The sequence below is a fragment of the Danio rerio genome, chromosome 4 (genome assembly GCF_049306965.1).
Source record: "Danio rerio strain Tuebingen ecotype United States chromosome 4, GRCz12tu, whole genome shotgun sequence".
Classification (NCBI taxonomy): domain Eukaryota; kingdom Metazoa; phylum Chordata; class Actinopteri; order Cypriniformes; family Danionidae; genus Danio; species Danio rerio.
The window spans coordinates 61107110-61132818 of record NC_133179.1 but is presented as its reverse complement, the minus strand read 5'-3'; the positions used below and the strand labels follow the sequence as shown (position 1 = coordinate 61132818).

The window sequence follows — 25709 nt, the reverse complement described above, 5'->3', positions numbered from 1 at the left end:
TGCACGCATTGCACTGGCAAAAATAATCATCATGATTATGAATGTGTTGCTTAAATGTTTGTATAAACGCATATTATGCAAAAAGCTTAGTTTGGTATTGTGAGAATGAAGATATCTGCAACTTTGTAGTCAGTTTTTTGTAGTTAAAGTTTGCCATCTTTGGGAAATAGCCTATATCTCCTTGCGCTCAACAGCTATAATAAAGCTTTACATTTATTTTATTTAAGTTTTTTTATTTAACCACACCAGACAAAAACATAAACACTTGTTTGCGCAGGACTGGATGACAGAAAAGAAGGTAGGTTTCTGATGGTTTTACTCTGTTTGCGTAATTTCTAAATACTCTGTTTGCGTGATTTGATTAATGTCATCTTATCCAAATGCTTCATATTTAATATTTCAAAACTCTTTTGTTGTGTATTGTTTTTTGTACATATAATTTAGCTATGCCCCATATGGTCCAAAACCTGACAGGTAGACAAATCTAAGCTTGTTTTTAATAACACAAATATAAATATGCATATAATAAACAATACTGCTGCTAATAATAATAACATTATAAAAAAAGCAAGTTGTCATGAATGAACTAAAAACAAGCCACCCGAGATGAAGAAGGCATGGAGGCAGCAGTTTTTATATTTATGTAGAAAATAATAACTTTTGTAATATTTTAATCCTTTGAAACATATTTGCGTGTTGCTGTAACAACTTGTCTATTGCTACTTTGCAACAATTTTTTTGTAAAAAAAAAAAAAAAAAAGAAAGCTAAAGGATTAGGGTAAGTTGATAAATTTAGGCTACTGTATACAGTACAGGCTATTGTCATATCCAAAAGATTCACAGCTTTGCATTCCCACCCACATTTCACAACCTGTATGAGCCCATAAGGCCGCAAGTGCCACAGACCCTGTAGAACTTTACTTAGCTGATCTTCTGCGTGACCTATTTAGTCATTAATAACAGCTCATCTTTTTACGGGAAGAGGACCAGGAACTCAAAAAGGGTAATAATTATACCATTCTGTCTTTCCGTTATCTCCTTCATGATTATTTGTACTGTGTTTTCCTACATTTCATGTTTTAACATCATTTTAACTTACTTAAGAAAACAGTGGAGAAGAGGGTGAAGAAGTGCATGGTCTCCAAAATAGCGGTAATTTAATAATATAATAATATATATGTATGATAAAAAAATTATTTTCTGAAATCAACTCGACTGGCCCGATTCCAAATTCAAGTTGTTAAACCAATTCACTGTTCCACCAAACATTATTATACACCATAGTAGCATGTAGGCTATAAAAAGGCAACATATCGACTTATGAGCACGATGATTGACATGTAATATTTGTAAATAAGTGGTTGGTAAAATCTCTTCTTGGTTCACCGCAAATCTTGCCTTAAAAGGAAAGTGCATAATTTAGCCTTACCCTGAGTTTGTTTACACTCTGCCTGTATTAACATACATGCTGTATTTTAATATGGCTAATTTGGATGAATTGGCTCTAACTTTTGACAGCTTTTTCTTCTTTTTACGCGGTTATGTGCGAATTATATTTCACACGCAAGGTGACTAAAAATTTTAATTCAAATACCAAAGATAGTGAGCCATTACTACAAGTAAAAAACCAAACAAAAAACAAAACAACAATTATACTTTAAAGGAGAACATTGACGTTTCGAAAAAATGAACTGAACTACAACTAAATTATTAAAAATAAACTTGCGGGACTTCATTTATGTCCTGCGGCAAAATGATTTTTTTTTTTATACTTTTAGTGATCTGCTTGAGGTAGGTCAATTTATTTTTATGCTTAATCAACAACAAAAACATAACTAAAAATGTAAATGAAGATATAAATGAAAAAGCTTATTAAATGGCTGTCCTAGTTCTATCAAAATAGCAAACAACATCTTTTTATATTTAGGCTAAAAGACTGCTTTATTTATTTATTTAGGCCTACTTATTTGTTCTGAATGTTTGTGCTTATATTTGAGTTGTCTTTTATTTCTTCAATTCTACTTTCCAAAATGAATCCTCATTGCACTTAACAAGTTTACAATGATAATAAAGCTTGTTAACAAATGTTTAATGATTAATGAAGGAATTATAATGCTTTGTTTTATCGTTTCATCTTTATTTATAAGAACAGTAGCATATTTACAGCTGCTGTATAGGCTATTTCTGTCTGTTCGCATCCCTTTGTGCCCCCTGGCGGCATATCACAGACTGCGGTCATACATTAAAAACTTGTGCTTTTCCATTTAAAGCGGCGGCGGTATATGCCACATTGAACTCTCACCTACTGTAAATCATTCTAACATGTACAATACAGACAAAAAAGCAGTGGCAATGGTTCGGTTATTAGATTTGTTTATGGATCATGAAAAACCCACCAGCTTTATATGTAAGCACAGAGTACCCTTTTAGTCATAACAGGTAATATGGGTGACAATGAAGGAAGTTAATGACACAAACACATCTCAAGAAGGTTTTCACAGCTACTGTGTTTTATCCAACAACCATTGCTCCCAAGTTGAAGTGAGACCTTCAAACACAACCCAGGTGGGACTTGAACCCACAATCCCCAGCTCCGGAGGCTGATGCCTTATCCATTAGGCCACTGGGCCACATCACTAATAGTACAAACATTTTCTTTCTGCAATCATTCACATTCTTGTCTCATCGGTCCTGGGGTATGGTTCTAGTGTATAGTGCGATTGGTCTTGAGAGTTTCAAATTCCAGTCAATGCCACTCTCATTAACTTGAAATCACAACCTTTCAGCAGCTATTTTCTTGTTTGCATTTCATCATCATCCACCTAATATGAGACCGTTAGTTAAGAGCCACGGGGTACTTGAAGTCAAGATCTCCATTACTAGAGCTTAGCGGAACCTTTTAGGTTTGTAACGTGACAGTGAGATTCAAGCAAGATTGGATGAATCTTAATTGAAGTGTGCAGCAAGTCTGAGAATTCGAAGCTAACTATTGTCCTCAGATCATCACACCTAAGCTTTGAGTAGACAAGCCAGGATTTTTTCACACAACTTAAATGTAACCCAACAAACAACCCAAACAGGACTTGATTCCACAATCCCCTGCTTCGAAGGGTGATGCCTTATCCATTAGGCCACTACTAGCATTCGCTATGTTTGTTGTATGACCCAGGAAGTTCTTGTAACTCAGAAAACAGCACTTTAGGATTCCTATTGCTTCCAGACGATCTGGTGTGTACACCCAATGACAAAAGAGCTTCTCTGAAGAGTTTTCCATTGTCATGTCTTTTTGACCTAAGGGTATGAACCTAGCTTTTTGAAGGTCACACTGGATTGTGCTGCATAGCCAACTTAAAAATAACTGAATCAAAGACAACCCAGGTGGGACTTGAACCCACAATCCCCAGCTTCGAAGGCTGGTGCCTTATCCATTAGGCCACTGGGCCGTTTTTTGCTGCCTGTGAACAGTAATATGCATCCAGGGAGTTGCTGACGCACGTAACAAAAACAACATGAACAAAAAGTAGATTGGACCAGTTTCACAGAATTTATTTTTTGGCACTGCAAGGCATTTCCTCAGGGCTCGTTGGTCTAGGGTTATGATTCTCGCTTACGATGCGAGAGGTCTGGGGTTCAAATTCTGGAAGAGCCCTACATGTGTCACAAAAAAACAGTGGTGCTTTGGTGTTTCTATGTTACTTGTAGCACATTTTGCTGTGACTTTAGTTAATGAACATTTAGTGGATTTCTGATCTGAATTAGTCTAACCTGTACAATTATACAGACAAAAAGCAGTGGCAATGATTCGGTTGTTAGATTTGTTTATGGATCTTGAACAACGCACCAACTTAAATGTAAGCACCATTTTTGTGTTTGTCTCTTCTCTGTAGGCACCATGCAGGATTCAAAATGGCCAATCGCGTCAGGTATTTCGTTACCCTTTTAGTCATAACAGGTAATATGGATGACAATGAAGGAAGTTAATGACATGCAAACACATCTCAAGAAGGTTTTCACAGCTACTGTGTTTCATCCACCAATCACTGATCCCAAGTTGAAGAGAGATTTTCAAGAACAACCCAGGTGGGACTTGAACCCACAATCCCTAGCTCCGGAGGCTGATGCCTTATCCATTAGGCCACTGGGCCACATCACCAATCTATTATCAAGGATCTCTTGTATGACTTCAACAAGATGCCACCGCATGGAAAACTGCACTTTAGGATCTCGATGCCAGTTTGCATCCTGTCAAATAAGAACTAATGGACAAACATTTTCTTTCTGCAATCATTCATATTCCTGTCTCATCGGTCCTGGGAGATGGTTCTAGCGTATAGTGTGACTGGTCTTGAGAGTTTCAAATTCCATTTAAGGCCACTCTCATTAACTTGAAATCACAACCTTTCTTCAGCTATTTTCTTGTTTGCATTTCATTAACATTCACCTAACATGAGTTTGTTAGTTGAGAGCCACGGGGTACTTGAAGTCAAGATCTCCATTACTAGAGCTTAGCAGAACCTTTTAGGTTTGTAATGTGACAGTGAGACTCGAGCAAGATTGGATGAATCTTAATTGAAGTGTGCACCAAGTCTGAGAATTCGAAGCTAACTATTGTCCTCAGATCATCACACCTAAGATTTGAGTACACAAGCCAGGATTTTTTCGCACAACTTAAATGTAACCCAACAAACACAACTCGAACAGGACTTGAATCCACAATCCCCAGCTTCAAAGGGTGATGTCATATCCATTAGGCCACTACTAGCATTTGCTATATCTGTTGTATGACTTATGAAGTTCTTGTAACTCAGAAAGCAGCACTTTGGGATCCCTATTGCTTTCAGACGATCTGGTGTGTACACCCAATGACAATACAGCTTCTCTGAAGAGTTTTCCATTGTCATGTCTTTTTGACCTAAGGGTATGAACCTAGCTTTTTGAAGGTCACACTGGATTGTGCTGCATAGCCAACTTAATAAGAACTGCATCATAGACAACCCAGGTGGGACTTGAACCCACAATCCCCAGCTTCGAAGGCTGGTGCCTTATCCATTAGGCCACTGGGCCGTTTTTACTGCCAGTGAACTGTAATACGCATCCAGGGAGTTGCTGTCGCACATAACAAAAAACAACATGAACAAAAAGTAGATTGGACCGGTTTCACAGAATTTTTTTGTGGCACCGCCAAACAGACAAAAAAGTAGCATCTTATAGGATTTCTTTGAAGGAATTCAATTAGAATTTTGATCATAGTTTGGAACCATTCCTATAGGATTGTTTTATAGTTCAATACATAAAAATCCTTTTGGATAATTTCTACAGTATTTCAATGAGATCCAATTTAATTAAGATATGCTTTTTTTATAAGATATGCTATTTTTATACAATAGTTTTTAATGTATTATGCTGTTTGCTAAAGCTCACCTTCATGTACTTGAGTGTACAGTATTACTGCACAAATTTCCAAAGAAACATGTCTATACCAAAAACATATACAATGTCGCTAGACCAAACTGTGGGCTGGCCCACTCGAAACAGAAGATCGCTTTGGGGCCATAGCAAGTCCACACAAAGTGGAGTGTATATAGCCACAATGGGCGAAGTATAGGTATACTATCTGAGTCAGAAGTATGTCCTATGAGCATGCTCTGTGGGCATTTAGTAATTAACAAAATAGTAAGGTCCCACTAAAACTAAGTTGAGTCCAGGCACAAAATGTGCCTACAAGGTCCCAGTAAAGCACTTTTATGGAGGGCCATTGTGGCTTTAACACAAAACAAAACTAGTTCACTTCTACTATGTAGCAAAATAGCACAATATCACTTCAAATGCATAATTACATATTTTGAAAGCATAAAGTAAAATCAGCAATAAATGAAGCATCTAAAAATATAAAGACAACATGGACTATTTTTCAAAGGTTTGGGACAAAACTGCTTTAGTTTATAAAAATGCAGATATAAAAGTAACCTTGTAAATAATTATTCCTTTTTAATATGTTAGCTTTTCCACTTGAATATGTTAAAATATAATTTATTCCAATGATGTTAAAGCTGCATTTGAGGCATTTGTGTCCTACATAAAATAATTTGAGACAAAACAACAAAACAAATAAAAATATACTTAGTTAAAAGAAAAACAATGTAAGATGTTCATGTGTGCATTTTCTCTACCATTTGTACCTTAAAGGGTCACGAAACTCCAAAACACATTTTTTGAGCTGTTGACAGTCATATATGTGTCCCACACTGCTAAAAACACTATTAGGACACAAATATTTCACTAAAAAGTGTAAATTGATTGTTTTTGCGTTATTTCAAGCAAATTTGTACTTCCGGTTTGAAACTAATTTTTGAAGCTGCGTCTTAACCATGAGATAATAGTGTGTATTCCAGCGTGCAGACTGGATGTCTGTGCCAGAGTGTGTCTTATTACGTCTTACAGTGCGGCTCGAAGGACATCTTTTGCATTCAGAGCTGCTTTCGTGAAGAGATCATCGGTAACACTGCTCGAAGTTTACCATGGAGGTGAAAAGGAAGTTCCCTGACAAGGAATTGAAACAAGGCCACAGCGGTAAGAGCACTAAGTCCTAACCACAAGACCACCAGGGAAGGCCTGGCTAAAGGTTGCCCTCTAGCCTAGCTGTGGGCCTCCACCCAGGTGTGCTGCAGCTGCTCTGACAAAAATAACTCTAACGTTTGCAACCTCCTCCTGGAGAAGAGAAAGTCTCAGAGCCTGGTTCACAGTTCTTCTATGGAGGGACTGTCACATGCTCTGTGTAAAAGCATCCTATCGACACCACAACTTGCCATGACAACAAAGCACAGCATGCGTTGAAGGAACTCCATGTTTACCGGGCCATGTCCTCTTTCCAAACAGCATGCTAATGAACACTCCTTGAACAGTGTGTGCCAGTGGCGCAATGGATAACGTGTGTGACTGATCAGAAGATTCTAGATTTGACTTTTGGCTGGCTCGTTCAGGATTTATTGCATTGCTCTCAGTCAGTGCACTGCAGTTGCAGTTTGCCCCTGCCAGAGTTGTTTGGTTCTACTTTGGAGTGGATCAAGTGGGCTGCCAGCACAGAGCCTGTGGGGTGCTCCCCTGGGTTCAAAGTCTGCCCCAACTGCTCTCATGTCTTGGTCCCGTACATCCCTCAGGACTTCCAGAAGAAACCAGTACAGCCACTCTCCTGGGAAGACAGCAGTGACAGCTTGTAAACCAAAATGTTTGCTGTGAGGCTAAGGCGTTCTACTGCAGCACAGATACGCATTCGAAAAGCATACAATATTCAAAAACAAAGTGCCAACCTAAAACAAGATTGCAGTCAAAATGACCACCTCAGACAAGTGTGAGCAATGTTTCAGTCTCTGTTATACGTCGGCAAATATGCCACACAGTGCAGACGCTCATACTACTGAAAAGGAAGTTACCTGACTGAGAAAGGTATAAATAGAAATCGGAGCCTGCTCCAAACGACCTGGTCAGCCCCAAGTGGGCTGTAAAAACCTCCTGGAGTTTTCATTCATTTAATGTCTGGTACAAGACACTGCGTCCAACCAGTTGTGTTTGAATGTCAAACCTACCCCAATCCTTAAACCAACCTCACAGTTTCCTGCTGTGTTTTATCAACCTCCCAACCTACCCCAACTCTTAACCCAACCTCACAGTAACAAACCTCCATGTGGGTTTCATTGATTCAATGTCTCGTACATGGCACAGAATACAACCTATCGCAGTTTATTAAAATCACACCTACCCCAGCCCTAGGCCCAACCACACGGTAACCTGCTGTGTTTTATTCAATTTTACTCCTCCCCCAACCCTAAACACAACCTCAGAGTAAGCAGTTTATATATATTTTTTTATTTTTATGAATGTCTACTACAGCTACATCAATCGCAAACCCAGCCTACGTGCGGTATAAGTGCCTACCACTTAGAGGTCATCCAGCCGACTTGCAGTGTAATCTCCTCCACTTGTAGGTCTCTGAGCTGCAGCAACACCTAAGGGCTCTGACACACAGACACAAAAGAAACCATTGCTTTTAACCTACTCTTGGAGAGGAGAGAGTCTCCGACCCTGGATCTCAGGTCTTCTATGGAGGGACTGTCAGGAATCCTGTAAGAGCATCCCATCCACACAACCTCTTGCCATAAAAACAAAGCAGAATGTGTGGTGAAGGAACTCCGGGTTGACAGAGCCTTGTCCTTGCTTCAAGCAAAGTGCTAACAAGGTGCTGAACAGAGTGACGGTGGCACAAAGGTTAGCGCTTATGACTACGGATCAGAAGATTCTCGGTTTACGGAAACCAAGAAACTGTGTATGAGAGAGTGCGTAAGTGTATGAGTGGCACTTGTGAAAGCGGAGCAGGGACGTGCCAGCGATCAGAATGAACTGGAGTTTGTGCCAAGACTGGGTTTCAAGTGTGGCAGTTCCCATATGGTCTAGCGGTTAGGATTCCTGGTTTTCACCCAGGCGGCCCGGGTTCGACTCCCGGTATGGGAAGGCTTGAGTGCTTTTGCTTCTGTCCTTTTTGGCCAGCGGTCGGTCTGCAGCTACCTTATAGGATGTGGTTGTGGAACTACCCCGTAAGCCTTCGATAGCTCAGTTGGTAGAGCGGAGGACTGTAGGTGGGATGATGGCAATCCTTAGGTCGCTGGTTTGACTCCGGCTCGAAGGACATCTTTTGCGCTCAGAGCCGCTTTCTTGCCTTCGCTAAGTGAGTTAACCACTCCTCAAAGTTCAGCATGGAGGTGAAAAGGAAGTTCCCTGACCGGGAATCGAACCCGGGCCGCGGCGGTGAGAGCGCCAAATCCTAACCACTAGACCAGCAGGAAAGTGTGCGTAAAGGTTGGCCTCAAGTCTAGCTGTGGGCCTCCACCCAGGTGTGCTGCAGCTGCTCTGACAAAAATAACTAACGTTTGCAACCTCCTCCCGGAGAAGAGAAAGTCTCAGAGCCTGGATCACAGTTCTTCTTGGGAGGGACTGTAACATGCTCGGTGTAAGAGCATCCTATCGACACCACAACTTGCCATGACAACAAAGCAAAGCATGCTTTTTAGGAACTCCATGTTCACCGAGCCGTGTCCTCTTTCCAAGGACCATGCTAATGAGCACTGCTGATGCAGACTGGGCCAGTGGCGCAATGGATAACGCGTCTGACTACGGATCAGAAGATTCTAGGTTCGACTCCTGGCTGGCTCGTTCAGGATTTTTTTTGCGTTGCTCTCAGTGCAGTGCGGTCGCGGTTTGCCCCTGCCGGAGTTGTTCGGTTCTACTCTGGAGTGAATCGAGTTTCTGGGGCCGCCAGCACAGAGCCTGTGGGGTGCTCTCCTGGGTTCAAAGGCTGCCCCAACCGCTCTCATTTCTTGGTCCCGTACATCCCTCAGGACTTCCAGAAGAAACCAGTACAGCCACTCTCCTGGGAAGACAGCAGTGACAGCTTGTAAACCAAAATGTTTGCTGTGAGGCTAAGGCGTTCTACTGCAGCACAGATACGCATTCGAAAAGCATACAATATTCAAAAACAAAGTGCCAACCTAAAACAAGATTGCAGTCAAAATGACCACCTCAGACAAGTGTGAGCAATGTTTCAGTCTCTGTTATACGTCGGCAAATATGCCACACAGTGCAGACGCTCGTACTACTGAAAAGGAAGTTACCTGACTGAGAAAGGTATAAATAGAAATCGGAGCCTGCTCCAAACGACCTGGTCAGCCCCAAGTGGGCTGTAAAAACCTCCTGGAGTTTTCATTCATTTAATGTCTGGTACAAGACACTGCGTCCAACCAGTTATGTTTGAATGTCAAACCTACCCCAATCCTTAAACCAACCTCACAGTTTCCTGCTGTGTTTTATCAACCTCCCAACCTACCCCAACTCTTAACCCAACCTCACAGTAACAAACCTCCATGTGGGTTTCATTGATTCAATGTCTCGTACATGGCACAGAATACAACCTATCGCAGTTTATTAAAATCACACCTACCCCAGCCCTAGGCCCAACCACACGGTAACCTGCTGTGTTTTATTCAATTTTACTCCTACCCCAACCATAAACACAACCTCAGAGTAAGCAGTTTATATATTTTTTTTATTTTTATGAATGTCTACTACAGCTACATCAATCGCAAACCCAGCCTACGTGCGGTATAAGTGCCTACCACTTAGAGGTCATCCAGCCGACTTGCAGTGTAATCTCCTCCACTTGTAGGTCTCTGAGCTGCAGCAACACCTAAGGGCTCTGACACACAGACACAAAAGAAACCATTGCTTTTAACCTACTCTTGGAGAGGAGAGAGTCTCCGACCCTGGATCTCAGGTCTTCTATGGAGGGACTGTCAGGAATCCTGTAAGAGCATCCCATCCACACAACCTCTTGCCATAAAAACAAAGCAGAATGTGTGGTGAAGAAACTCCGGGTTGACAGAGCCTTGTCCTTGCTTCAAGCAAAGTGCTAACAAGGTGCTGAACAGAGTGACGGTGGCACAAAGGTTAGCGCTTATGACTACGGATCAGAAGATTCTCGGTTTACGGAAACCAAGAAACTGTGTATGAGAGAGTGCGTAAGTGTATGAGTGGCACTTGTGAAAGCGGAGCAGGGACGTGCCAGCGATCAGAATGAACTGGAGTTTGTGCCAAGACTGGGTTTCAAGTGTGGCAGTTCCCATATGGTCTAGCGGTTAGGATTCCTGGTTTTCACCCAGGCGGCCCGGGTTCGACTCCCGGTATGGGAAGGCTTGAGTGCTTTTGCTTCTGTCCTTTTTGGCCAGCGGTCGGTCTGCAGCTACCTTATAGGATGTGGTTGTGGAACTACCCCGTAAGCCTTCGATAGCTCAGTTGGTAGAGCGGAGGACTGTAGGTGGGATGATGGCAATCCTTAGGTCGCTGGTTCGACTCCGGCTCGAAGGACATCTTTTGCGCTCAGAGCCGCTTTCTTGCCTTCGCTAAGTGAGTTAACCACTCCTCAAAGTTCAGCATGGAGGTGAAAAGGAAGTTCCCTGACTGGGAATCGAACCCGGGCCGCGGCGGTGAGATTGCCAAATCCTAACCACTAGACCAGCAGGAAAGTGTGCATAAAGTTGGCCTCAAGTCTAGCTGTGGGCCTCCACCCAGGTGTGCTGCAGCTGCTCTGACAAAAATAACTAACGTTTGCAACCTCCTCCCGGAGAAGAGAAAGTCTCAGAGCCTGGATCACAGTTCTTCTTGGGAGGGACAGTAACATGCTTGGTGTAAGAGCATCCTATCGACACCACAACTTGCCATGACAGAGCCTGTGGGGACAGAGCCACAACTTGCCAGCACAGAGTCTGTGGGGTGCTCTCCTGGGTTCAAAGGCTGCCCCAACCGCTCTCATTTCTTGGTCCCGTACATCCCTCAGGACTTCCAGAAGAAACCAGTACAGCCACTCTCCTGGGAAGACAGCAGTGACAGCTTGTAAACCAAAATGTTTGCTGTGAGGCTAAGGCGTTCTACTGCAGCACAGATACGCATTCGAAAAGCATACAATATTCAAAAACAAAGTGCCAACCTAAAACAAGATTGCAGTCAAAATGACCACCTCAGACAAGTGTGAGCAATGTTTCAGTCTCTGTTATACGTCGGCAAATATGCCACACAGTGCAGACGCTCATACTACTGAAAAGGAAGTTACCTGACTGAGAAAGGTATAAATAGAAATCAGAGCCTGCTCCAAACGACCTGGTCAGCCCCAAGTGGGCTGTAAAAACCTCCTGGAGTTTTCATTCATTTAATGTCTGGTACAAGACACTGCGTCCAACCAGTTATGTTTGAATGTCAAACCTACCCCAATCCTTAAACCAACCTCACAGTTTCCTGCTGTGTTTTATCAACCTCCCAACCTACCCCAACTCTTAACCCAACCTCACAGTAACAAACCTCCATGTGGGTTTCATTGATTCAATGTCTCGTACATGGCACAGAATACAACCTATCGCAGTTTATTAAATCACACCTACCCCAGCCCTAGGCCCAACCACACGGTAACCTGCTGTGTTTTATTCAATTTTACTCCTACCCCAACCCTAAACACAACCTCAGAGTAAGCAGTTTATATATTTTTTTATTTTTATGAATGTCTACTACAGCTACATCAATCGCAAACCCAGCCTACGTGCGGTATAAGTGCCTACCACTTAGAGGTCATCCAGCCGACTTGCAGTGTAATCTCCTCCACTTGTAGGTCTCTGAGCTGCAGCAACACCTAAGGGCTCTGACACACAGACACAAAAGAAACCATTGCTTTTAACCTACTCTTGGAGAGGAGAGAGTCTCCGACCCTGGATCTCAGGTCTTCTATGGAGGGACTGTCAGGAATCCTGTAAGAGCATCCCATCCACACAACCTCTTGCCATAAAAACAAAGCAGAATGTGTGGTGAAGGAACTCCGGGTTGACAGAGCCTTGTCCTTGCTTCAAGCAAAGTGCTAACAAGGTGCTGAACAGAGTGACGGTGGCACAAAGGTTAGCGCTTATGACTACGGATCAGAAGATTCTCGGTTTACGGAAACCAAGAGACTGTGTATGAGAGAGTGCGTAAGTGTATGAGTGGCACTTGTGAAAGCGGAGCAGGGACGTGCCAGCGATCAGAATGAACTGGAGTTTGTGCCAAGACTGGGTTTCAAGTGTGGCAGTTCCCATATGGTCTAGCGGTTAGGATTCCTGGTTTTCACCCAGGCGGCCCGGGTTCGACTCCCGGTATGGGAAGGCTTGAGTGCTTTTGCTTCTGTCCTTTTTGGCCAGCGGTCGGTCTGCAGCTACCTTATAGGATGTGGTTGCGGAACTGCCCCGTAAGCCTTCGATAGCTCAGTTGGTAGAGCGGAGGACTGTAGGTGGGATGATGGCAATCCTTAGGTCGCTGGTTCGACTCCGGCTCGAAGGACATCTTTTGCGCTCAGAGCCGCTTTCTTGCCTTCGCTAAGTGAGTTAACCACTCCTCAAAGTTCAGCATGGAGGTGAAAAGGAAGTTCCCTGACCGGGAATCGAACCCGGGCCGCGGCGGTGAGAGCGCCAAATCCTAACCACTAGACCAGCAGGAAAGTGTGCGTAAAGGTTGGCCTCAAGTCTAGCTGTCGGCCTCCACCCAGGTGTGCTGCAGCTGCTCTGACAAAAATAACTAACGTTTGCAACCTCCCCCCGGAGAAGAGAAAGTCTCAGAGCCTGGATCACAGTTCTTCTTGGGAGGGACTGTCACATGCTCGGTGTAAGAGCATCCTATCGACACCACAACTTGCCATGACAACAAAGCAAAGCATGCTTTTTAGGAACTCCATGTTCACCGAGCCGTGTACTCTTTCCAAGGACCATGCTAATGAGCACTGCTGATGCGGACTGGGCCAGTGGCGCAATGGATAACGCGTCTGACTACGGATCAGAAGATTCTAGGTTCGACTCCTGGCTGGCTCGTTCAGGATTTTTTTGCGTTGCTCTCAGTGCAGTGCGGTCGTGGTTTGCCCCTGCCGGAGTTGTTCGGTTCTACTCTGGAGTGAATCGAGTTTCTGGGGCCGCCAGCACAGAGCCTGTGGGGAGCTCTCCTGGCTTCAAAGGCTGCCCCAACCGCTCTCATTTCTTGGTCCCGTACATCCCTCAGGACTTCCAGAAGAAACCAGTACAGCCACTCTCCTGGGAAGACAGCAGTGACAGCTTGTAAACCAAAATGTTTGCTGTGAGGCTAAGGCGTTCTACTGCAGCACAGATACGCATTCGAAAAGCAGACAATATTCAAAAACAAAGTGCCAACCTAAAACAAGATTGCAGTCAAAATGACCACCTCAGACAAGTGTGAGCAATGTTTCAGTCTCTGTTATATGTCGGCAAATATGCCACACAGTGCAGACTGGGCCAGTGGTGCATACTGTCACCTGTAAGTTGTGGTTATTCTTGGTTACACCGGCCAATCACGTTCTGAGTTGGAACCAAGATTCACCCTATTCTTTGTTACGACAGCCAATCATGTTCCGAGTTACAATGAACGCTATGGCCAATCAGAGCCCTTATACCATTCAAGATTTGTACTGTAATAACAGATTTCGTTGCAGATTAATTCGGACAACAATTGCAAACTAAGTATTTTTATAACAAGTTGGTTTAAATGAATAACCATTACAGTAACGTTGAATACTACACTGTTAAAAATTGTCCCGTTAAAAAACAGTAAAATACTGCCAGCTGCAGTTGCCAGCAATGTACTGTTATTTTACAGTATGTTGCTGTAAAAATACATGGACTACATTGATTTACACAATACTCAAGTGAACTCATTTTGCTCACTGAAAGCAACTGCCTCAACTTGGTCAACTGCTGAATGAGTTTATGAAGTAATGTGCTATATATGCTTAGAAGCATACTTATAATAATAACTTATTTTAGTTAATTAGAAAAGTTCGGTTTAACTCTAATGTCTTATTTTTCACAACAGCACACATACATGTAAATCTGGAATCACCAGAGAGATTCTGACTGCATCAGCAACTAAACAGCCGCTATCTTTAAATAGAGAAACATGCAGAATAACATCAGCAGTTCATTGTTCATCTTTTACTCATACACTGGCTCTACTCTCCTCCACAACGGTGACAGACAGAAGAAATTAGCTTCAGGTTTTACAGTAAAATACTGTTTTTTCCTTGATTTAACAGTGATCTACTAGCAGCTGTGGTTGCCAGCAATCTACTGTTTTGTTACAGTCTACTTCCGTAGTTTAAGTTAACAGTATATTACTGTTAAAATACATTTTACACTGTGTTTTTACCTTTCACACCTTTAACCCTTTAAACCCCAGAGCATATACTTCAGTTTTTATTGAAGTGTCCACACTACTGAGTGTTCAAGAAACATGTAGCAAAGCTGAAGTAAATTCATTAATTAACTGACTAATTAAATGATAATGGAAGATTAACAATGAATAAATGAAGAAATAGTGAAGGGGAAAAAACAAGAACAGAACATACAAAACATTAGTCACAGCTTTATAATGAAATAACCTGAAGAACAACAACTGATTAAATCATTTAAATGATCAGCGGATGATTAAACAACTCTACAAACATCATCACCAGCTACACTTATTACTTAATACATGTATTTTTGTATAACATCTACTAAAGTTCTTCTTGAGAAAAAGTTTAAGTTTTACGTCACCATCATGGAGAACAGAGTTTGCTTTAGTTGGGCTCTTAGCCCCGTCATTTGTAACATTTATATATCTTGGCTGCTGCAATTGTTAAGAACTTAGTTTATAAAGCTCCTTTGTTGTGGCAAGCCAGCCAAAAACCTAAATAAGATCTGGTGATGTTCATGTTGCTATTAAATGGCAGAGTCTGTTCTCATTTAGTATAATAAAACTTACTGCTCCTATTCAATGTTAAATCTATTGTTTTACATTATATGTATTTATATATATATGGCAATGATTTCTGGAAGTTTTTAAGAATATCTTGGACAATAACACTGCTCTATGGTGTAAATCGCACTCAAAGAGACATCAATAATCAGCATATGAACCTCAATAATGGTGAAAACAAATTTAACAAAATTTAACAAAATTAACAGTTTAACTCACAAACAGGCAACTGAAAGTCTAAACATAAACAACAGCAGAATCAAACACAAATAAAGAAAACTGTTAGACCATTATACAACATTTATTTATACCGCAATGCATACTGGGATATTTGTACAGTGCCACTCCCAGCATGCATTGCAGCATGAAACATTTGAGATGTTACCATTGTTGAGATACAAGGTCAGATTCATGAGGTCTGAGTGTGTATTTGTCATAACTGAACTGTTTTTGTATGTTATTTCTTAACTGTTAAGTAATTACAGAGATATCTTTTCTGTTTCCACTTCTCATTAATTAAGTTAATACCTGTAACTAAGCATAAAATCTATTGCATGTGGCCCTTCTTCCAGATTTATACCAAAACATTTATCAGAACTAATTTCAGACAAATAGATTTCTCTATTTATTGACTTCCCAACTTTATTGCTATAGTACAAGCGTTTTGTAAACTCTGTATTCAAGCAGATGGAAAGTCTTCTTAAATGAGTTAAAGGGTGAAGAGCCCAACTAAACCAGTCCCTCACTCCATTACGGTGACACAAAAAACACCTTAATTTCTGTTGGATCTCAATGAGAATATTATGGAAGTCAAATCAGTCAGTAATAAGTGTGTCTGCTGTTGTTTGTGGAGTTGTTTAATGATCCTCTGCTGAGACTGAAGCTGTTTTATTTGATTTGATTTTATTTAATGTTGTAACTCAAGTCACTGTTTGTATTTTTTGTTTATTTTCTTCAGTAATTGTGATTATTAACAGCAGGTGTTCATCAGTGTCTGAATTCACTCATTAGTGTTCATTAAAACTGTCAGGTGAACTATATTAGTTACCTAGTGTATGAAATAGTGAACAAGGACACAAAGCGTGATTTCAAACACAGACTTCAAAACATCGAATCTGAACTCTGTTAGCTCACAGTTTTCTGCTGTTGGTTACTTTCTCGAAAACAAAAATGTTACCCAGAAAGCACTGTTTTTAACAGAATATTACTGTTTTAGTGAAAAAACATTATTTTACCGTAGAATCTGACCGTTTTTTAACAGCAATTTTTTACAGTGCAGTATTCACTCTATATTTACTTTTTCTTGATTTAAACTGTCCTTTAATTCCTTTCTAACCTCTACTTCTTCATGTGCTTTTGCTTTTTGTATTGATTTACTCATTTTAATCGTATACTTTTTAATTTCATATTTTGTGTTATCCCACCATATTCTTTTATCTTCATGATACATCTCATTTTGTATTTCAGTATTTATCAAGTCCACTATTGCCTTTTTATAAGGTTCTCCTTTTAAAATTTCTGTATTTAAAATCCATATCCCTTTTCCTCTTTCGGTTTCATTAAAATCAATCTTCATTAATAAAAACTTGTGGTCGCTTAGCGCTGTTCTTTAAAATAAACACTCTATAAAATCACCCAGTTTTTCCTTGCATAAAATAAAATCAATCCTACTTTCCTTTAAGTTACCAGCTACTAAATGTCTTCTTGAATATTCTCTTTTTCCTTCATTCCTTACTCTCCATATGTCCACTACTTTGTGCTCTGCCATTAGTTTCTGCAACTCTTTTCTCCCAGTGTCATTCCTAAAAACCATGCCATCCGCTAAATCAGTTCTATTAAAAACCGTGTTAAAATATCCAATTAAAATAGTTTCTCCCCATAAAATCATTAGATCATTTATGCAGTTTAAAAAAGTCCTTCTTTTCTTTTTCTGCTACTGGAGCATGAATGTTACATAATGTTGTATTATTTTCTCTCATTCTAATAGCAAGGCATTTTCCCTCTTTATCATTGTATATTTCTTCCACATCATTCTTTATATCTTCTTTGACTAAAATAGCGACCCCTCTTCCCATCCTTCCATCACCATTGTTATAAAATATATCCCCCCTCCATCTCCTTTTAAAATCTTCCATCACGCCATTATTCCAATTAGTCTCTTGTAAACAAATTAAGTTTTGTTTTTTGCACAGTTCCTTTACCTTGTCAAATTTTCCAACATTCAAAAGACCTCTTGTATTAAAACTAACACAATTAAAAACCATTAAAAGAAAAGCTAAAAATAAAAATAAATACTTAAAATTAGTGCTACCAAAATTAACGCATGCGATTAATTTTAAATAATTAACGCATTAAAAAAAATTAACGCATGCAGGTTTTTTTACTTCCTGTTGTGGTAGACATGTGTTCAACATGCAATAAATGTGGATAAGACCAAGGAAGCACTTTTTGAAGGAAAGTTCCAGTATAAAACAATTAGGTACATCACAGGTTATCCAGAATTTCATGCAATTTCGGGTGTTTCATTTTTAACTTTCGACTTCTGTTGTAAGTTGATACCGCATGGCGAACAGAAACAAAATCATCCGCATTTCATGACTCGGTGTTCCTTTAAGGTACGGTTCCTTTTAAGGCTACACGGTAAAATTTTAATAAGAGTATTATCTTAATCATATTAAAATCGGAGTATTGGTGTCTTACGTAAATGTACTCAGTACGTCTGGTGAAGTCGCGAGCTGTCAAAGACAGGGCATTACTCTGCCTTTCAGCATGAGCCCTCCAAGTTTAGCGTGTTTCCTCATTAAACGCAACGAAAGCGTATACTTCGCGTTGTTGTGTCAGAATCCTTGTGAAATACAGTAATACTTTAGGACGCTTAGTTTAAGCAAATTTGATGAACTTGATCATGCGTGTTGAATCTGAGGGGAGTCGCTCCAGTATGGAAGGCCGTTGGGGCCAAAACGTCTGCAGCGCGTTGTGTGTGTCTTTCTGTGTGTTTGTCTGTGTCAGACCCGTTGAGGGGTGTCAGGGGTGGAGTGAGCGACGTATCTGAGTAGGGGCGAGAGGGGTGTGCAATGTATTTAACGACTGGTTTGCAAGAAATTATCATTCATTTGCGGGCATTTGGGACTCTCTGTGCACTTGCGGGATACTCCTAGTCTTAGCAACTGGATGAATGTAAAGGAGGATTAAGCAAAATTGTTTCTACTCTATAACTAATGTTCTCAACTCACAGCAATAAAACTTTACAATGAGTGCAACAGTTTGTATCCTATAGTTTATTATTATAATTTTTCATTTTCCATATCTGCAATTCCTGTATTTTGGCATTTTTTTGCAGTCCACTTAGAATCCAACATGGAAATCAATGTTTTCTTTATTGGCATTGATTGTTTTGAAATTTAAATGTCATTAACATGCCTGCGTTTTAATTTCTGTAATAAATATGGCTGTCAAGCCAGGATCTTGATGGTTTATTGTGGGTATGTTGTTTGCATGAAGAAATCTGTGTTACAAGTTAAACAAAAATTCTATTAAACAATTATATTTTGAATTTAAATAATTTTTTGTCTTGCGTTTACATTAATTTTACATTTAAATAGGCAAAATTACAAGTTTCAGTATTTTAAATGAGATTAATCGCGATAAATTTTTTTTAAAAGGTGCGATTAATTAGTTAATTTTTTTTAATCGATAGACAGCACTAATATATACAGGGAAAGCTGCCCTCATATCGAACACACACTCACATATGCATAGGCTTATATTATTATTTTAAAAAGTAACAGAAAAAGGGCACTTTCTCTCCAGAAGGAAAAAGGGGCTCTTAATACAATGTGTGCCCCATTCCTATCTCTCCGCACCCCTCGTTGAGAACCAAGAGAATCGCTTTCGAGGTTAACTAGGCAGCCGCACACTTGACCCGTGTGCATAGAGTAGGTGAGATCAAAGTCCCTTTAAGATATTCTATAGTCTTTGCATGAGCTGGGATGCGGGCAGTGGACCAAACCATTGTGAGGAAGGGAAGAGGGATCTCTCAGCTGTTTCTAAATGAATTTTTTTTTTGCGTTTTTATTTTTTAATTTGCTCCATCTTGCTTTTTTTCAAAGGACACAGATGTTTAATCAGCTGTTGTTCAGTGGTGAATTAGAAAACTTAACTATTTATATTAAGCATCACCACCGTCCACCCTACATCTACGCCCCTGTATGAAGTAGTGTTCTAGGTTATAACGATGCGTAAAGAATGCTCCGGCTTCAATACAGTGCGTTACAGTACACGACTGCCCCCTACTGTTCATGTCTTTATTTGCTAGACCATCTTTCCGTGCTAACGCGCCATATGTCGTGGCCATGCGAGATCACTTTGTTTCATGCGCGCGTTAGTTCATGCCAGATCTGTATATACATTTACCTGATTTTATTTTTTTACTTTTTGTTGCCCTGTCACCTGCTAAAAAAGCGGGGGATGTAGCTTATTGTGTGTCAAGTGACGTAACGGAAGTGGGTGGAGCTAGAGGGGAACGTCGGTGGTGGGAGCGACAGAACAGAAAAGCTTGTTACTGCTGAAGAACGTAATAAAAATAAGCTAGAAGCTATTACTTGTGTGTGTGTGTGTGTGTGTGATCATCTAACATCTACACAAGCCATCCAACTTCCCCTTCCACCACTACAATGTCCATCCATCCATCCATTTATTCATTTTATTTTGTGAATGTGTTATTTTTCAGGCTGATCTCCGAAATACAGTAATTTTTACTGACAGAATTTTAGGTGCAGGCTAGGACTGTCTCTGCCATTTGCAGATAACGTTGTCTTTTTGGCTTCATAGGACATGGAACTTCAGCATGCAGTAAGTGGGACTGTTTGCTGCTGAGTGTGACATGGCAGGGAAAGAAACAGCACCTCTAAGAAACCATTGTGCTTGACTGGAAAAAGGTGGCCATCTCCAGTTTGGAGGAGAGTCCTTACCCCAAATGGAGTTTAAGTATCAGTGTTTTCCATGAGGAATGGAATGTGAGATTTAAAGATGGATCAGTGCAGCGGCAGCAGTAATGCAGTTGATGTGGTTGTCTGTTGTGGTGAAGGATCTGAGACGAAAGGCAATGTTCTTAATTTACTGCTCATTCTAGGTTCCTACTCTCACCTATGGTCATGACTGAAAAGAACAAGATCTTGGATACAACCGGCCTCATTTTGCGAAGTGTTATGACCCGCTTGTTAGAGTCGCACCATAAGAGTGCCAACAAAATAGCCTGAATGCAAATTATTTATTATAAAAGTAACTCATAGAACAAACAATCAAAGCAACCAACAAATTTCTAGGGATAATAATGACGATAAAGAACTTAGGATAAAATCACAACAACACTTTAACTACATGACAAAAGTAATGCAAAACAAAACCATAAGGTTAAAGAGCCAATGAGATGGCAGGTCTTGACATGTGGACTCCCGAGTAGCCACAGTGTCCTGGGGTAGCTAGCACAACAACTTTTATATACCCATTGATGAGTAATGCAGGCATCCAATCAGAATTTACCACATGCTCTAATCTGGAGTCATCACAGTGTATAAATATTGTAAAACTTAATACCTGTCGCTCTGCCTAAATCATAAAATATTCATCAAGTTTGTATTCGACTCAAAGTAAATGAAGTAAACTAGAAAAATCTAGAATCTAAAAGTAAAGAAACTTCACTAATAAAAGCTGCAACACAGGACAATTGAATGGGCTTTTAAAACTTGAGGCCCTGGTATACTGCAAACTAAGCGTCCTAGAGCTCCACCTTCTTTGATGTGCGGTGTCTTCCCAGTGATGTCTCTCATTCAGGGAGTCAGACAGTGAACATCATCTAAAACAACACTAGCTACATGAATACACTGGAGAGAGTACAAATTTATCTGCACTGGTACAATCACTTGCAAAGAGATTTTAAGCTGCAGAGGAGCTGTTGGCCAGATGTTTATGACAATTCTTTTCTCAGCCACCACCACGGTGTTTACGGTAAACGCGAGAAGCGCAACACATTTACAACCCGACCTACTGCAGTGTAGGAGTGTTGGAAAACAGTATACTGTCACTCAGCCTTTTCAAACATTATTCAGACATGAAACATCCTGTGCACATGAGAAAATTTTTGCTGCATTCATGTCATGTGTGTAACTTTTTTCTCTATGTGTTTCTTAAGCTGCGCCGAATGATTAAAACTCTGTAGACACTGATCAGATCTGTACGGTTTCTCTCCAGTGTGAATCCTGTTGTTTTCAGATGTGTTAACTGATTAAACCTCTTGTAAAAACACTTGTACGGTCTCTCCAGAGTTAATTGTCTGGTGCAGTTTTAATTTTGGAGCTGTAATAAGTCTTCTCACACTCAAAGTGCATATACTCTTTCACATCAGTGTGGATTTTCATGTGTTTATTAAGGTTTGCTGATCGGTTGAATCTCTTCCCACACTGAGTGCATGTGAATGGTTTCTCTCCAGTGTGGGTCTTACATAGTCAAGTGATGCAATTTCCAAGGTCAAAGTTCACCAAGCTTGAACCTTGCAAGGCAGTGAATTGCGAAACTTGACGAACAAACTTACGTTTCCAGTCTGACACATTTGCGTGCGTATGAATGAAAGTCTATGGAGAGAAAAGTCCGGTGTGACCACAGACCCCAATTTTATCCTCCTTACACTGGCTGCCTGTTAAGTTTTGTATTAAATTTAAAATATTAATTCTCACCTATCTAGCTCCTGTTTATCTTCTGTCTCGCTACAATCCAACTCGCTCTTTAAGATCTCGAAACTCCGGGCTTCTGGTAGTACCTAGAATAGCAAAGTTGAGTAAAGGAGGTCGAGCCTTCTCATTTATGGCTGCTAAACTCTGGAATAGCCTCCCTGATAACATCCGAGGCTCAGACACACTCTCTCAGTTCAAAACTAGATTAAAGACCTATCTGTTTAGTAAAGCATACACTCAATGCATCACTTAGCGGGTTTCCACACAAGTTTCTACATCTTGCTTATATACACTATGAACAGCAGCTACGCTAATTATTCTTTTTTTTTCTTCATTTCCACCTGGGGATAATTATCCCGAGGTCCTCAGATTATGCGGAGTCACTGATTGGATCTAAGACCAGTGACGAGATGATCCCAAGGTTTCCATATCCGGGACCAGGCCGTATCCTGAGCTGCTGCTGCGCTGGTGGTCGTGGGGAGTGGAGAACATGAGACTGATTCCAGTGATGCTCCAGGGACAGACGAGTCTTCACTTAGGCCAGCTTCCAGCCTCCACTGCTGAGACTGCAGCTCTGCACAAGACTTTTGGCCAGCGAAGAAATGAAAATGGTCGTGCCCAACTGAGTCTGGTTTCTCTCAAGGTTTTTTTTCTTCACTTCTATCAGTAAAGTTTTTTTTTTCCCTCTCCGCTGTCGCCACTGGCTTGCATGGTTCAGGATCGGTAGAGCTATGCATCAATGGATTTGCTCTTCAGTGTTTGGACTCTCAGTAATGATTTAAACCACACTGAACTGAGCTGAACTGAACTTAAACACTAAAAACTGAACTACCCTGATCCAATTTATTATGACCATTTATGTGAAGCTGCTTTGACACAATCTACATTGTAAAAGCGGTATACAAATAAAGCTGAATTGAATTTAATTAAGAGCAAGTGAATGGTTTCTCTCCAGTGTGGATCCTTATGTGTTGATTAAGGTGTGATGAGCGGTTGAAACTCTTCCCACACTGAGTGCAAGTAAATGGTTTCTCTCCAGTGTGGGTCCTCATGTGTTTAGAAAGGGATGATGATTGGCGAAAACTCTTCCCACACAGAGTGCACGTTATTGGTTTCTCTCCAGTGTGGATCCTTATGTGTTGATCAAGGTTTGATGAGCGGTTGAAACTCTTCCCACACTGAGTGCAAGTAAATGGTTTCTCTCCAGTGTGGATCCTCATGTGGTGATCAAGGTTTGATGAGCGGTTGAAACTCCTCCCACACTGAGTGCAAGTAAATGGTTTCTCTCCAGTGTGGATCCTCATGTGTTGTTTAAGGTATGATGAGCAGTTAAAACTTATTCCACACTGAGTGCATGTGAATGGTTTCTCTCCAGTGTGGATCCTCAAGTGTTTATTAAGTGATGATGTTTGGCGGAAACTCTTCCCACACTGAGTGCATGTGAATGGTTTCTCTCCAGTGTGGATCCTCATGTGTTTATAAAGGGATGACGATTGGCGAAAACTCTTCCCACACTGAGTGCACGTTATTGGTTTCTCTCCAGTGTGGATCCTCATGTGTAGATTAAAGTTTGATGATTGGCTGAAACTCTTCCCACACTGAGTGCATGTGAATGGTTTCTCTCCAGTGTGGATCCTCATGTGTTTATAAAGGGATGATGATTGGTGAAAACTCTTCCCACACTGAGTGCATGTTATTGGTTTCTCTCCAGTGTGGATCCTCATGTGTAGATTAAAGTTTGATGATTGGCGGAAACTCTTCCCACACTGAGTGCATGTGAATGGTTTCTCTCCAGTGTGGATCCTCATGTGTTTATAAAGGGATGATGATTGGTGAAAACTCTTCCCACACTGAGTGCACGTTATTGGTTTCTCTCCAGTGTGGATCCTTATGTGTTGATTAAGGTGTGATGAGCGGTTGAAACTCTTCCCACACTGAGTGCAAGTAAATGGTTTCTCTCCAGTGTGGGTCCTCATGTGTTTATTAAGTGATGATGCTTGGCGGAAACTCTTCCCACACTGAGTGCACGTAAATGGTTTCTCTCCAGTGTGGATCCTCATGTGTAGATTAAAGTTTGATGATTGGCTGAAACTCTTCCCACACTGAGTGCAAGTAAATGGTTTCTCTCCAGTGTGGGTCCTCATGTGTTTAGAAAGGGATGATGATTGGCGAAAACTCTTCCCACACAGAGTGCACGTTATTGGTTTCTCTCCAGTGTGGATCCTTATGTGTTGATCAAGGTTTGATGAGCGGTTGAAACTCTTCCCACACTGAGTGCAAGTAAATGGTTTCTCTCCAGTGTGGATCCTCATGTGGTGATCAAGGTTTGATGAGCGGTTGAAACTCATCCCACACTGAGTGCAAGTAAATGGTTTCTCTCCAGTGTGGATCCTCATGTGTTTATTAAGTGATGATGCTTGGCGGAAACTCTTCCCACACTGAGTGCACGTGAATGGTTTCTCTCCAGTGTGGATTATCATGTGAATCTTAAGTTTGCTTTTGCTTGCCAAAATCTTTCCACACTGAGTGCAGGTGAAACAATTCTTGTCTCTCCTTTTCAAAATACCATCAGTCTGTAAATGAGTTTTTTCCTCAATTTTGATATGATGTTCCTCCTCTTTCCTCTCATTCTCTTCAATTAGGTCTGAAATAAATAAATAACAGATTAATTTTCATTAAGTCTAAAAATCTCTCATCAAAAGCTGAAAAGTAAAAAGACACTAGAAACATTGGCTACACACACTTATTTTGATGCATGTTAAATGTAAAATAAAATCAGATCATATTTTGTTCAGTCATTAACCTGTACACATTTAAGCAGATTAAATTCATCTTTATTTATCTACTGCTTTTACAATGTAAATTGTGTCATAGTCGCCTAACATAGAAGTTATTGTAAATTGAAATGCTGTCAGTCCAGTTTTCAGAGTTTCTTACATAATTGATCATAAAAGTAATTTTGGTCACATTGATAAGACACAGATTTGAAAGGTGTAAATGGTGTGACGACCCTGGTATTCCAGTTTGGATGTGGCAGATCCTGTTAAGGTGCCATGGTAGCTCCCCAATTGGTTCAAAGCATATAAATGCGAGAGTGAGCTAGCTTCTGCAGGATAGTGTGGCTACTGGCCGTCTTCGCATCAAGACCATCTCTTTATTTTGGCAATCTTATGGTTTTGTTTGGCATTATTTATATGTGTAGTTAAAGTTAGTTATTTTCTTTATTTTCCCCTAGACATTTGTTTGTTTCTTGATTTGTTGTTTTATTAGTTGTGTATAATAAATAAGTTGCATATATAATTTTTTTGTTGTCTGAGCTCTTTTATGTTGCAACTCGAACGAGGGGGTCGTAACAATGGCCTATTTTTATTTGTATATATTCATAATTACAACAAAATGTTTCTCTAAAATTTGTTTAGCAGACAGGGAATACTATGGATAGAATACTATGGATAAGATACTGTGGATAGAATGAAAGAACCGACAGGGGAAAGCAAAGAAGGAGGTGTTTGTTTCTTTATTAACAACTCATGGTTGAGAAACATACATCCAGTTAGATCATTTTGTTCTCCTGATCTGCAATACCTTATGCTTCGGTGCCGACCACACTGGGCACCAAGA

General features: G+C 40.6%; 2 protein-coding genes and 14 non-coding genes across 16 annotated transcripts in view; 9 read left to right on the top strand and 7 right to left on the bottom strand.

Moving 5' to 3' along the window:
* Nucleotides 1-25709, top strand: part of LOC101884513 (uncharacterized) — a 195753-nt gene that overhangs the window by 55503 nt on the left and 114541 nt on the right. The gene's annotated exons all lie outside the window — the stretch shown is intronic.
* On the bottom strand, nt 2558-2630 carry trnar-ccg (transfer RNA arginine (anticodon CCG)). The gene has a single exon. It is a non-coding gene; the product is annotated as a tRNA-Arg (tRNA).
* Nucleotides 3371-3443, bottom strand: trnar-ucg (transfer RNA arginine (anticodon UCG)). The gene has a single exon. It is a non-coding gene; the product is annotated as a tRNA-Arg (tRNA).
* Nucleotides 4073-4145, bottom strand: trnar-ccg (transfer RNA arginine (anticodon CCG)). The gene has a single exon. It is a non-coding gene; the product is annotated as a tRNA-Arg (tRNA).
* On the bottom strand, nt 4992-5064 carry trnar-ucg (transfer RNA arginine (anticodon UCG)). Its single transcript has one exon. It is a non-coding gene; the product is annotated as a tRNA-Arg (tRNA).
* trnae-uuc (transfer RNA glutamic acid (anticodon UUC)) lies at nt 8434-8505 on the top strand. Its single transcript has one exon. It is a non-coding gene; the product is annotated as a tRNA-Glu (tRNA).
* Nucleotides 8594-8680, top strand: trnay-gua (transfer RNA tyrosine (anticodon GUA)). Its single transcript is given in 2 exon segments — nt 8594-8630; nt 8645-8680. It is a non-coding gene; the product is annotated as a tRNA-Tyr (tRNA).
* trnae-cuc (transfer RNA glutamic acid (anticodon CUC)) lies at nt 8766-8837 on the bottom strand. The gene has a single exon. It is a non-coding gene; the product is annotated as a tRNA-Glu (tRNA).
* trnar-acg (transfer RNA arginine (anticodon ACG)) lies at nt 9132-9204 on the top strand. Its single transcript has one exon. It is a non-coding gene; the product is annotated as a tRNA-Arg (tRNA).
* trnae-uuc (transfer RNA glutamic acid (anticodon UUC)) lies at nt 10665-10736 on the top strand. The gene has a single exon. It is a non-coding gene; the product is annotated as a tRNA-Glu (tRNA).
* On the top strand, nt 10825-10911 carry trnay-gua (transfer RNA tyrosine (anticodon GUA)). Its single transcript is given in 2 exon segments — nt 10825-10861; nt 10876-10911. It is a non-coding gene; the product is annotated as a tRNA-Tyr (tRNA).
* Nucleotides 12654-12725, top strand: trnae-uuc (transfer RNA glutamic acid (anticodon UUC)). The gene has a single exon. It is a non-coding gene; the product is annotated as a tRNA-Glu (tRNA).
* Nucleotides 12814-12900, top strand: trnay-gua (transfer RNA tyrosine (anticodon GUA)). Its single transcript is given in 2 exon segments — nt 12814-12850; nt 12865-12900. It is a non-coding gene; the product is annotated as a tRNA-Tyr (tRNA).
* Nucleotides 12986-13057, bottom strand: trnae-cuc (transfer RNA glutamic acid (anticodon CUC)). Its single transcript has one exon. It is a non-coding gene; the product is annotated as a tRNA-Glu (tRNA).
* trnar-acg (transfer RNA arginine (anticodon ACG)) lies at nt 13352-13424 on the top strand. Its single transcript has one exon. It is a non-coding gene; the product is annotated as a tRNA-Arg (tRNA).
* LOC100536422 (uncharacterized) lies at nt 20613-24703 on the bottom strand. Its single transcript, XM_073948437.1, has one exon. It carries the CDS (start codon nt 24566-24568, stop codon nt 23015-23017), a length of 1554 nt encoding a protein of 517 aa, XP_073804538.1. The 5' UTR covers nt 24569-24703; the 3' UTR covers nt 20613-23014.

Excerpts from the sequence above, each read along its gene's own strand:
- LOC100536422 (XM_073948437.1), bottom strand. The coding sequence starts at position 24,568 with ATGATAATCCACACTGGAGAGAAACCATTCACGTGCACTCAGTGTGGG.